The sequence below is a fragment of the Enhydra lutris genome, unplaced genomic scaffold (assembly GCF_002288905.1).
Source record: "Enhydra lutris kenyoni isolate GAN:26980312 unplaced genomic scaffold, ASM228890v2 scaffoldscaffold5, whole genome shotgun sequence".
Lineage (NCBI taxonomy): Eukaryota > Metazoa > Chordata > Mammalia > Carnivora > Mustelidae > Enhydra > Enhydra lutris.
Window position 1 is genome coordinate 36160883 of NW_019154089.1, and position 12618 is coordinate 36173500.

At 56.6% G+C, this 12618-nt stretch overlaps 2 protein-coding genes across 6 annotated transcripts in view; one reads left to right on the plus strand and one right to left on the minus strand.

Annotated features, from left to right (window-relative positions):
• The window catches only part of LOC111140865 (TNFAIP3 interacting protein 1), a 41122-nt gene extending 37410 nt beyond the window's left edge, over nucleotides 1-3712 (plus strand). The window contains exons 16-18 of one of the 4 annotated variants that reach the window (XM_022493092.1): nucleotides 317-508; nucleotides 1353-1443; nucleotides 2936-3712. In XM_022493092.1, coding sequence (XP_022348800.1) covers nucleotides 317-508; nucleotides 1353-1443; nucleotides 2936-2970 — 318 coding nt within the window. In that variant the 3' untranslated portion in view covers nucleotides 2971-3712. The remainder of the gene's footprint in view (nucleotides 1-316; nucleotides 509-1352; nucleotides 1444-2935) is intronic. The other 3 variants (XM_022493093.1, XM_022493095.1, XM_022493094.1) reach the window with 3 other exon arrangements.
• Nucleotides 3713-4219: 507 nt separating this feature from the next.
• LOC111140869 (glutathione peroxidase 3) lies at nucleotides 4220-12368 on the minus strand. 2 transcript variants are annotated; one of them, XM_022493103.1, is made up of 6 exons: nucleotides 12224-12356; nucleotides 9856-9882; nucleotides 7560-7713; nucleotides 6270-6387; nucleotides 5715-5814; nucleotides 4220-5293 (listed from the first exon to the last, which is right to left on the minus strand). In XM_022493103.1, exons 1-6 carry the CDS (start codon nucleotides 12308-12310, stop codon nucleotides 5072-5074), a joined length of 708 nt encoding a protein of 235 aa, XP_022348811.1. In that variant the 5' UTR covers nucleotides 12311-12356; the 3' UTR covers nucleotides 4220-5071. The 2 variants fall into 2 exon arrangements, with proteins under 2 accessions (XP_022348811.1, XP_022348810.1); XM_022493102.1 differs by lacking the exon at nucleotides 9856-9882 and having other exon boundaries at nucleotides 12224-12368.
• Between the last annotated feature and the right edge of the window lie 250 nt (nucleotides 12369-12618).

Below are 12618 nucleotides of genomic sequence, written 5' to 3' on the forward strand. Positions count from 1 at the left end.
GGCACAGAGTAGGCGCTCAGAACACATTAGCTTCATTGGTGGATATTTTGTGCCCCTGTACCAGCCTCCTGTGTCCCGGTACCCAGCCACCCGTGCCCTTGTACCCAGCCACCTGTGTCCCTGTACCAGCCACCTGTGCCCCTGTTCCAGCTACCAGTGTCCCGGTACAAGCCACCTGTGTCCCAGTACCCAGCCACCTGTGTCCCTGTACCAGCTTTCAGAGAACTAAGATACCAAGTAGAGAAAGGGCAGCGAGATGGGCATTACTGGGGATGGCCTGTCACAGGCTACAGCCAGACATCAACATTTCTTGCAGGCCTCGGCGGAGCACTACCACATGGAGCCCCACCCAGAGCACCTGTGTGGGGCCTACCCCTACGCCTACGCACCCATGCCAGCCATGGTGCCACACCATGGCTATGAGGACTGGTCCCAGATTCGCTACCCCCCGCCCCCCATGGCCATGGAGCACCCACCCCCACTCCCAAACTCGCGCCTCTTCCACCTGGTGAGTCTGTGTCCCCCCTCCCTTCACTCCAGGACAACACGAGAGGCCCACCCGTGCACTTTGCAGAGGGCAAGGTCAAGGGAGGGGATCTGAGACTGCATTCTTAGCCCTTGGCTGAACAGCACTGTGGTGTGCAGGCAGAAGTCCAGAGCCAGGCAGGACTCCAGCCCAAAGCTACTCAGGGTCTCCTGTGTAGAACAGGAAAGGCTCAGAGGGAGGGCAGGAAGCAGGCCGGGGGCTCAGAGTTTGGGTTTGCCTTATTCGTGGAACCTGCACTTGTAACCAGGTACCAGGCCCTCAACTATGCAGTTTCTCCTTTGCTTTCCTTCTCTTTTCCCCTTTCCAGTTTCCCTTCCACTCCCCTCCACTCCCTTCTTTCTTTCCTTTTATTTTGCTTTTCATTCTTTCTCCAAAGAGCTGCTGCCACCTGTCCTACCCTCTCCATCCTTCTGCCACGGTCCTGGTTCGGCATCCCCGCTCCCACCTGGACAATGGCAGTGCCTCCTTCCTGGCCCTCTCGTCCAGTGTCTCCTGCTCTGCCCCGTCCTTACACACATCTTCTTGGCAGTCTACACTGGAGCAGAGGCGGGGCTTAAGAGATTGGCTTGGGGGTTGTAGAGACCTAGAACCGAAGCTTGGCCACCTTCTTGGCTAGATGTCCTTCATCGAGTTTCTTAACCCCTCTGAGCCTCAGTTTCTTTACCTGTAAAATGGGGATGGCAGCCTGAGTTGTAAGGATTCAGGTGTGCTGGATTAGCGTGTATTGAGTGCTCTGCTGGAGTGGTAGCTGCTCCTGGGATTTTTGAGGGTGGTGATCGGCTACTAAGCCCCACTTCTGTTGCAGCCAGAATACACCTGGCGGCCGCCCTGTGGCGGGATGCGCAACCAGAGCTCCCAAGTGATGGACCCACCCCCAGCCAGGCCTGTGGAGCCAGGTGAGAGTGGCCTTGTCCCGGGTCTCTCCTTCCCCTGCGGGGGATAACTTCTTACCTGCCAGGAACGCCCCAGTCTGGGGATGAGGTCACTACCTTCTGCTCTTGATGCAGGAGAGGCCTCAAGTTCCAAAACAGGGTGGAGAGGATGGGGAGGTGACCGCGGAGCGAGGGGGTTAAAGTCATTCATTCCTTCTTCCGAGCGCGTGGTGTCTGAATGGCATGCGCTCTGCTGGGTGCTGGGGAAGCCATGTGGGTAGAAGCAGTCAATGGTTCCTGCCCTCCAGGAGCTTACTGCCTCGTGCGGGAGGAAGAAATGAGTAAAAGGCGCACACAGAAGTCACACAGACAGGCATTTGTGTGCACTTAGGTGCCCTGAAGGAAGGAGAGCAGATAGCAGAGGAGCCTGACCTGGGCTGGGGGCAGCGATGTTGGAGTCGAGACCCTCAGTGCCTGAGGGACAGTAGAAGATGTCCTTGCAGAGAAATGACACGTACAAAGGCCCTGGTGGGAGGGAGGGAAGAAGGAAAGCCAGCTGGAGGGTTGAGAGAAGGCCAGAGAAGACTGGAGAAGCCGAGGACGAGGTGGGGAAGGAGAGCCGGGCGAGGCAAGAGCAGGGAGGTAGGCGAGTCCAGGCTCCACGGGGACCTGCAGACCATGGCGGGGGCTTTATCCCAAAGATGATGGGCCATCCTCGGAAATGTTTAAAGCAGAGTGGCATGACAGATCAGATCTGCATTTTGAAAAGCTCTCTCTGGTCATAGTGCCGGCCAGCAACAGCTGGGGACCGGAGGTCGGTTTGCTAGTCACAGGGGGACTCCAGGGCCCCGGTGACTGCCTTTGCTTCCTGCGGGGCTCTGCAGGGCAGAGGGCACTGCCTTGCCTTGGGAGTGGGGGTGGGGGGCGAGGAGCTGAGTCCTTCTCAGCACAAAGAGGTGTTTCCTGCGGGTTGTGGCTTTGCCGAGCTAGAGCCAGCTCTGCCGGGAGGTCAAGGGCCCCTCACGGAAGGTGTGCGAGCAGACACTGCGGGATGATGGGAGCCAGTGTGGTTTGGAGGAGCTGGTGGTTGGCAGGAGGCATTGGGCTGGTCGGCCGTTTTCTCCTGGTTCCTGACAGCCCTGAAGGTTGTGTGGAGCCCCTGGGATGCTGCGGGGAGAAGGGGCTAGTGGGCAGGGCTCTCTCCTCCCCCAGATATGCTCCCACTCTGGGATCTGGAGCCAAATGGGCTAAGCTCGAACACTGGTAGATCTGGAACTTTGGGCAAATACTTAAAAATCTCTCTGTGCCCTTATTCCCTCCTCCATAAAGGAAAAATAATCTGCCAGCTTCATAGGACTAGGGAAGGCCTGAACGACACCTAACGTCCTAGCCCAGGACCTGACGCTCGGAAGCCCTCATCTCTGGGATTTCCACTGTTACTTGCTGGTTCCCATAGGCCTTTGAAACCTGCTGTACCCCATCGTTTCTAAAGTCCTCAATATTTTTCTTGATTTAGAGTCTACGAAAAATGACCGTGAGGGGCCTCAGTGAGACCAGATTCTGTCACTTGGCTCCACCCCGTCTTGCAGGGTCACCTGATCTCAGATGCTGAAAAACTGGAGGCCGTGTTCCCTGTGTGGCCAGAGCCTTCGCTGGATGGGAGGCCGAGGGGCTCCTGGGTTGTGCCCCGGACCAGCCTAAGCTGTTTCCAGACTGGAGAGCCTCCACACGGAAGGCTTCCATTTGGCCCATCCTTTGGAGCCATGAGGAGAAACTCACCGCCTAGCATGGACCAAGTGGAGAGAGGCCTCACCCGACTTTGACCTGCCATGCTCTGTGGAATCACTGGGGGACTTCAGTCTCAAGAGTGGGGTACAGCTGAGACCCTTCCCTTTCAAAACTTCCCCGGAAGTGGTCCCAGCCCCTCTGTGGAACATGTTCAATTCACATATGTGTTGAATTTTTGCTTCAAGCCCTGTAGTAGCAGGACCTGCCCCATGCCCAAGCCTTCCCCCGCGAGGAGCTGCGAGAAGAACGGGTTTGCTCCCAGAAGCAGAAGACAAGTGTTCTGTCGCAGGGCCCTCCACTTCCACCCACAGTAGCCTTGCCAGCGCCGTGGCAGCCTGGGATGAAGGCCACGCCAGCCACCCATGCCGAGGGGCCCACCGTGAGGCTGGCAGACCCTCGGCCCCACATGGAAGGCTTGGGGCGCCAGAGGCCCAGATCAAGGTGGCTGGCTGTCCCTGGCCAGCTGTTTGCACGAATCTTGGACATAAATCCAAGTTGAAGATCAGTATTCTGTGATTTGTGTTCTTTTATGGCCTGGCTAGTGTTCCCTCCGCAGTCGATGAGAGTCCTGCTTTCTGTGCGCCATTCGCCCCTAGTCTGAGACTATCACCAGGGCTCTTGGCAGACTTCCCCTAGGCTCTATTCCGAGCCCCTCCGAGGGCGGGGCACCCAGGGGCAATGGAAGAAGTCTGGGCTGAGAGTCAGGCGACCTCACATGTTGGGAGGCAGTGGGCAAGGCCGGCCCTTCTGTGAGGCTGTTTCCTCACCCATGACATGAACTACCTCGTCTCAGCCCCAGCTTCCTGGAGAATTGCGGGAGGGAATGAGTGTGGATGGGAACTGCTTTTGTAAACTCCAAATGCCAAGTTAGAGAAGCACAGTGGGTCTAGGTAGAAACCAAACAGCAGGGGCCCAAAGCATTCCCTCCATTTCCTTTCTCCTCCCTCCAACTCCCTCCCTACCCAGCCCCGTGAGGACAGCCCCAAGGAGGAAGCACCACAGTAGGCTCAGCTGTTGCAGAAAGGCCTTTACTGGGCAAACAGGGAAGAGTCTAATGCCAGGGACCAGGGTGAGGGGAAAGGGCACGTCCTCCAGAAAAGCAGGGGTGGCATCCCTGCCCAGGGGCCTCAGCCTGAATGCACTAAGGGCCGGCCCTTCAGACAGGCTCAGGGGAGGTCCGCCCATGAGGGCTTCGGGCCCCTCCTTCATGGAGATGCCATTCCTGACACGGGGACGTGGCCCTGGCTCTCAACGTCTGCCTTGGCTGCTCTAGGGGAGCACTACGGTCGGGGTGGAGGGTAGGGGACTCGAGAGGGCCCTTCAGGAAGGAGAAGAGGCTGCATGGTGGAGAAGAGGGAGATTGGGCAGTGTGGTAGGCCCAGAAACTTCCGGGCACTTAAGTGGTGGTGATATCTGGAGGCGAAGGGAGATGCCGGCCCCCAAGTTGAGGTCTAGGTCAGAACAGTTGGAGCTTGAGCTGGTTTTAACGTGGGTTCAGCTGAAAGTGAATGGTTCTCCCCCGAACAGAACAGGAGAGAAAGGGGAGGTGTTCTCCCGCACTCTCCGTAGCACAGAGCTGTGCGTACACATATGGTACACGTTCCCCGTATTCACGCAGGTAGACACAGGTGGTGTTCCCTCCTGCACACACACCATCACACACACCTGTAGGCACGTGTGCAGATGCCCACGTGCACAGCAGTACAGACACAACTGTTTGCATGTGTTTGGGTCAGGTTGGGGCCTTGTGTAATAGTGAGGGGTCTATGGTGGGAGTGTGGCGTAGTTAGAGAAATGGATTCCTTCCTGAACGGAGTCCCTCCCCAGCCCCCGCACGGTGAACAGGGGGTGGGGCAGGCCTGATTTACTTCCCCTGGACCGCCAGAGCTGCCTGCCGCCTCATGTAGGCCAGGATGTCCATCTTGACAGTGCTCACCGTGGTCCGGTGGTACCAGCGCATGATGGGTATGCCATCTGGCCCCACCAGGAACTTCTCAAAGTTCCAGCGGATGTCGTGGACCTTCATGGGTTCCCAGAAGAGGCGGCCAGGTGAGCCCAGGAGCTCTGAGGTGGGAGGGCAGGAGTTCTGCAGCGGGAATGAGAAGAGTGTCAACCCTGCTTGGGGCCCTTCCAACCCTCCCTCTCCAGGCCTTCTGCGAGGGGTTAGAGGGGAAGGTAGGAGAAGCCTGGCACTGAGCGAAGAGCACCAGTTTCGGAGTTGAAAATGGAATCCCAGGACCAACTTTGGCTCTAGCGGACTGTAGGACTCTAGCAGCTTGTCCCTTCTGGGGCCCTGCTTGGGCCTTATCTATACAATGGGCTGTTGCGATCGTAGGGTCTGCCAAGCTTGATGGTTAGAATGAGAGATGCCAGGAAATCCCCCCCAGTGGCCCAGAGGTGGGGGAGGGTGGCATGGGCTGTGTCTCCCCAAGGGCGGGAGCTGGGAGTGGCTGTAGCTCTGTCCAGAGCCAGGTCAGCGACTCCCGCAGTTATGGCCACGCACTCACCTTCAGGAACGTGTAGAACTTCTGCTCTTTCTCCCCGTTCACATCCCCTTTCTCAAAGAGTTGGAAATTGGGGACAAAGCCCCCACCTGGTCGGACATGCCTACGAGGAATGTTCTTATGTGGGTCCCAAAGAGATGGGCCTAGGGCTCAGAAATGACTAGAAGGGATTGAGCAGGGAGGGGGTGTTGGGAATCTGGAACTTTTCCCACACCAGGCAGTGGGAGTTGATGAAAATTGAACGGGCACAGGCATAGTGTGGGTGTGCAAGCTTCTTTTTCCGGTTTGGTACCTTCTCAGTAACCCTGTCCCCTGCCTACACTCTCCCCACCACACCCCCCGGCCCCACCACCATCCCATCATGAACACGCAGGCAGTCATCCCTGTCTCCAACCTCTCTTCCGTTCATGCCAGCGAACGGGGTTCCTGGAAGGGGAGCATGGTTCTTGGTGGCTAAGTACCCATCATGAGCAGGGGCCAATGCTAGAGATCCCTGGCACCTCGGCTGGGGCACAGGGGACTGTGCTTTCTCAGGACACCAAGCAAGCAAACACTCACTTGAGGCTCGGTAAGATTTCCGAGTTCTCTCCCGGCTCCTGTTTTCCAAATTGGTTGCAGGGGAAGCCCAGAATGACTAGACCAAATGGTTCAAGCTCTTCCTGTAGTGCATTCAGTTCTGTGCCAGGGTGAAAGAGAACAGAGATGAAGGGAGACTATCAATGACCCCTGTCTTGTCTGCACCCCTCCACCTGCTCACCCACTGTGAGCTGAAATCACCGAGGCCTGACGGGGGAAGATTACTCAGCAAGCGTGACAATGCTGGGCTACAAGCCCCATTCTCCTGACTCCAGTATGGTTGCATTGGAGGTCTGGAGAGAAAGCAATACGCTTTCTCAAACCAGAAACCAGTCAGCTGCTCACTGCCACTGGGCCTGTAGGCTAATGGCTCCTCCAGGACTCTCAGGATCGAGTCCCTTGGAGCAAGAGCCATACATCCCTGGGCAGAAGGCAGAAGACTTCCTGGCAGTTTGGGAATCAAATGGAGGCCCTGGCCCAGCTTCCCAGTTCCCTCAGTGCCAGCACCCAGCCCATGTCTCGCACAAACAGACTCTGCTCTATTCCAAAGTCTAGAAAGAAGGATTCTAGACAAGAGCCCACTGAGCCATCCAACCCACTGTCACTCTGCTTCTGGGAATTTGTCTGAGATGGCCAGGCAGACATGCAGGGTCAGGTCGCCCTTGCTTCCCCCGAAAAGCTGCCAGCGGACTGTGCTCAGCCCCATGGCAGTTTCCTGTGGGTGGGGTCAGATGCCTCTGGTCGGCCTGTTCCCTCAGGCTGTTTTCCTCTGCCCTGGCTAAGCAGAGGGGAGTGAGGTTACCAGGATCACAAAACCTGGGGCAAACACCTGGGATTGCCACTGACACATGTCCTCAGGGCCTCAATCTAACTCCCAGTTTCTGGGTAGGAGCCAAGAGAAGCACTAGGGCCGATGGAGCTGAGAGCAGATGGGAAATTCTCACCAGGATAAAGCTACCATTTCTTACTCCCCTGGAAGAACATCCCAGGCACAGACCTAATGTCCTCCATCCCTCCGCTTTTGGGGCAGTTGGGGTCCCCAGAGATGAAGGGTTACTGGGAATCTTCTAGAACATGTCTTAAGGCAGTCAGACCTCAGGCTTATATAATCATCTTCACTGAAATATGGAAGACAGTAGAGTTGGGATACAGGACTTGGAATCTTGTGATCTTGGTCACCCCTTCCCACTTGGACCGAAAAAACTCCTGTGATTAGAACGGGCCTAACTGGCAGAAACAGCCCCACAGCAGGGGGCAGGGGTGGGCTCTTACCAACGTACTGGCCCGTCAAGCCTCAGTAGCTGGCCACGTTGACAAAGAGGATGTATTTGCCAGCGTACTGCTTGAAGGGGATGTACTCCTGTCCGTCGATGGTGAGGGCTCCGTACTCATAGATGGTGCCGCTCACATCAGCATGGCAGTCCGTCTGGAACAGAGGAAGACCAGTGCCGGGGAGTGGTTAGGGCTGGAAGGGAACCCGGGCATCTCCGTTTTCAAGATCATGAAAGATACCAACAGGGAGAGTGACTTACCCAAGACCAAGCTAAGAACTAGAACTGGACCAGAACCAAGGTCTACTTCCTCGGGCAAGGGAATGCTTATGAAAGCACTTAATCAGCAGCTGGGTGTGTGGAACCCTGCTGTCCTACTTCCATGGCCATTCTGTCGCCTCTTGTGCCCAATGCCTAAACACTGGCCAGGCCCGGAGAGAGACCGTGCTGAGGCAGGAGGTTGCCTTACTCCGGGTTGCTCCTGGAGGTTCCTGGGGCTGCCGCTGCAGACAGCCAGGCAGGGGACAGTGTGGGCCGGCTGATAGCATTGCCAAGGACGAAGTGAACAGAAAGGAGGAAGTGCCTGTGTGCAGAGGGGTGATTCAGATATGGAGGACTGGAGGACTGGAAAACTAAGGCTGTTGCTACAATATAAGGAAGTAGGAGGAGCCAGGAAGGGGAGAGGCCTGCCTGGAGGATTCCATGTGCCGGCAAGGGGAAACCAACAGGGCCTCACCCATGGGAGATGTTCCCTGTAAGCCTGTAGCTGGGATGACCGGTATGCCTTCCTCTGTGCCCAGCTGCTGCGACCCTGCCTCCCCGAACAAGTGACCTTCTAGAACAAGTAGTGGACAATGGACTCAGGTGGGGATGCGGATTCCATGTCCAGCTCTGCCACTAACTCCCTGTGTGATCTGGGGCTAGCCCTTTCTCTTCTCTGGGCCTCAGTTTCCTCTTTTATAAGATGAGAACCTTGAACTGGATCAGCCGTGCTCAACCATGATGGCTTGCCAGCATCACCAGCAGTGGGCAGGGGGAGGAGTGGGACCAGTGCCAACCAGCAGGGCATTGCCTGGACGCCACTCTCCACCTACCCCAGCTCTGGCACAGGCGACGAAAACCTGGGTCTACTCTTGAAAGGGTGTCTTGGCGTCAGTCACACAATCAGCAGCAGTGCTGGTCATGAGGGGAAAGGAAAGTGTTGGCCAGCATTATATTGGGTCATCTCTGGCCATGATGGGGGAGGAGACAGGTACCCAGACAATAAACAAATGAAGTATGAACTAGCATTATAGATAAGGAGAGATGGGTGGTAGAAGTCAGAGAAGCAAATCCAAACCCTCTCCTCCCCATCGGTCTTGGAAGGCTTGCTGTTGAGGTGAGGCATCTGGGCCCAGCCAGGTGAAGGGACTCATCTGGTTGGCAGGGTGTGGCCCCAGGAGGGTGTAGAAAACTCATCACAGCCTAGAAAATGTCTCAGGCCTGCTGAGCCAGGTGAGACAGGCCTCCCTCCTGCAAGCCATTCCCAGAGAGCTGCAAGCTCTCTTCTCGGCTTCAGTGCCAATTCCGTTTTCCATGAGATTGGCAGCCAATGCCCCGTGACTTCCGGCGGGTGCAGGTCCGAAACCTAAGCTCCACATTCCTCTAGCCCCTGTCTCCCTGGCCCCAGCTGGGTCAGTTCCACCGCTGAACACAAACAACCAGGGCACAGCACATCCGGCCCAGCTGGCCGAGGAGGTCTAGCAGCCAGAAGGCAAAGACTCCCCACTTGCCCCTCCAGCTCTTCCCCTCCACCCTGATCCAAAGGCAAATTCTGGGAATTGACGAGAACAAAAGCCTTCAACAGGTTGTCCAAATAACAGAAGCTTGTAAACAGGACAATCTGCCTCTGAGCACAGTTTCAGGATGGGGGTGGGGTGAGGGGACTCTCCTCTCACTAGGCTAGGCTTTTTAGTCTTCGCTGGCTCTGTGGCCCTGGGGGTGTGAGTCACTTTCACTCTGGGAGCCTCAGGTGGCTGACAGGCAAGGATAACGCCACCTGTCCCCAAACAGCTGTGGGAATTTCTGCGCAGATCAGAACAGTCTTGAAAGCCTCAAGGAGAGAAATCCCCATATCAGGAGATAGTGATTATTCTGCCGGCAGCTAGGGGAAAGGCCCTGAGGGTCCTCCGTTATTGTGAAGAGGGCTTTGAGGATCTCCAGACAGAGGAAAGAGGAGGCTGCTGCAAGGTGTCTCTGGGGAGAAGCGATGAGGACAGAGACTCCAAGCTGTCTGCCCGGGCCACTGAGCCCAGGGCTGTGGGTTCAGACACCATCCGTGGTGACTCTGACCGTGACCCCTCCTTTCCTTTCTGCGGGGCTCTGGCGGCTCGCCTGTCAGATAGGCTCAGAGTCAGTGTTGTCTTAAGGGCTCTTCATCTCTGTCAGCCTATGGTTCCATGATTCTCTCTGACTGGTTGAGTCACCTAGAAACCAGCGGTTACTAGGCTCTCGCGCACGTCAGCGGTCATTACCCTCTCCAGCTTCTGCAGAGTCCTTCTGCACAGCAAGGACAGGGAGCCTGGGTAGCTTAAAGCTGGACTGGAGATGGGACACAGCAAGGAAAGGAGGATTTCCTTCATTATCCAGCTCCTCCCTTTGAACTGGGAGGAGGCAGACATCCCTCCGAGAAGGTCACTTACTGCCCATCCCATTCCTCACGTGCCCCACCATCCTATCCCTTGGCCCTGGAGTTGGAGGTAAGGTAGGTGGTTGAGTCTTAGAATCCGGAGCTAGGACATCTCAACTCTAAGGCCCTGGGAGGAGAGATGGAAATGCCCAGACTGTCGTTAGTCAGCAAGTCCTAATAGGCTGCCTCTGATAGGATCATACCTCACCCTAAGACTTTTCTAGACATAGCCATCCTGTTCTCTTTGAATCCACCTATTCCTTCCCCAGAGTTCTGCAAATAACACAGAGCTATGATGAGTTATTCATGGGATCCACCTTCTTACCTCCAGCCTTCTCGAGTGAGAGCCCAATCTTCTCTGGCTTTCCCCAGATTGAGAGTAAAGGGCTGACTCCATGCTGCTGGCCTGCCCACCCCCAGCTCTACCCCACACCACAATCTTGACATTCAGTCCCATCCCTAACCTGGAAAATGTCTTTTGAGTTGAGGATAATGAACAGGGCTGGATACAAAGGAGGAGGCATAGAAATGCCTTTATAACCATCTACTCCAAAGAGATTACCCCAAAGAGAAACAGACTGAATAGAATTTAGCGGAGGACAGGACAGGATGGGGGGACAGACACATACAGAAGGAATCCTGTGCTTGGAATGGGCTAATTGGATATTGGATAGAACTTTGGAAATAGGATTATGGACTCCTAAGATCTTAAAGACCCAGAAGATTTTAACCAACTGAGCCACCCAGGGGTCCCTAGAAGATTTTAGAAAGACAGAAGCTCAAAGCTTCTCTTGAGCTTATACAAGCACGTAGGGTGTGTATATGTGCGTGTGTATGTGTGTGTGTGTGTGTGTGTGTGTGTGTGTGTGTGTCTCTCTCTGTGTGTTATGTGTGTTGGGAGAGTGGAGACAAAATCTCTCTCTTTGGGTCTATACCCAAAGGCTTCTGCCTCCCATCCTGAGGAAGAAGAGAGGTCTACTGGGCCCATTCTGGCATGTACTATCCTAGGACATGAGCAGGCTGGGTCACCCCACTCCTGGCTTCAGCATCCCCACTCTAACTAAGGGTCACACACTCTGCTGGGGATAGACAGAGGCTCAGGAGAACCCTGCCTCTCCTGTGAGCTGGCAGTCCCCAACTTTCTCCAGCTACCAGATCTGCTCGGGCTGCTATGGACAGTGGGTGGCAGGTGGAGAAGCTGCCCCAGAACACACCTTCACAGAGCAGCAGGTGGATTTTGCAGCTTCCCCAAGCATTCCCCGGGAAACCATCAGCTTCCTTGTGCCCCCCACCTTCACTTCCCTCCCCTCCCCTCCCCACCCCGCCCCGCCCCCACCCCAGCCCCCCACAGATGAACAGCCTGAGGCCCAGAAAGGATTGAGGGTCTAGCCAGTGTCCTGGGGACTGTGCACTGCCAATCCAGAGTGCTTTCGGTCACGGATGTCTGCCTCTTCTACCAACGCCCTGGAATCCAAGCGGGCATTTCTACCTGCGTTAATGCTTGGGCTAGAAGAGCCCTCGCCGTAATTCTCCAAGACCGGGACCACCTAGCTCCTTCCCTTTCTCCTTGCCTGTCAGTCTCCCCTGGGAACCTCCGCAGCCAGCAGAGATGCGGTCTCTAGGCCTTTTTCTGTGCCCCCGCCCACTTCAGGCCCGCCTGGAGGGGAGTAGCTGGGGACCGGCTTGGCATGCCCGTAACAAGGCGACACTGAGGCAGCTGTGGGGCAGACGGGGTCAACTCGGCGAGGGTGACTCTCCTCCCTATTCATTCTGCCCACCCAGGGCACTCAGATCTCCCATAGATAAAACTGCAAAGATAGGGGCGCGCCGGGCGGGGGTCCCGGAGGCGGAGAGGGAGGAACTGGGGTTAAGGTCCTCGCACCAGATGTTGCCCCTCCTGGAGGGGAGCCCGGGAAGACGGGTGCCTCGCCACCGACAGACGGACGCCTGGGGGCTCTGTTCGTCCCGCCGGGCCCCCACCCCTAAGGCTCACTCACCTTCGACTTCTCCTGCCCCCGGCTCGGCGGGACGAAGCCAGCCAGGAGCAGGGAGAGAAGGCAGGACGCCCGCAACAGCCGGGCCATGGCAGGCACGGGGCGCGTCTGGTGCTTGCCTGAGACGCTGTCTGATCCCGGGCCACCGCCGTCTGAGGGGTCCGATGCCCTCAGCCACCTTTCAAGCCCTCAGCAATGACCAATCCGCGGCCGGCCCGGAGTCCCTGTAGCCAATCGCAGGGCGGCTGGCATTTCAGGGGCGGGCACAGTTTACCCACCTTCTCCCCCCTAGGCTCCGGGCGACAGTGACATAAGCAAGTCTGGGCAGAAATGGGAGCGGGTCCTTGTGGACCTATGAGGCTGCCCCCTCTTCTTTAGGCACTAAAGTGCAGGTGGAG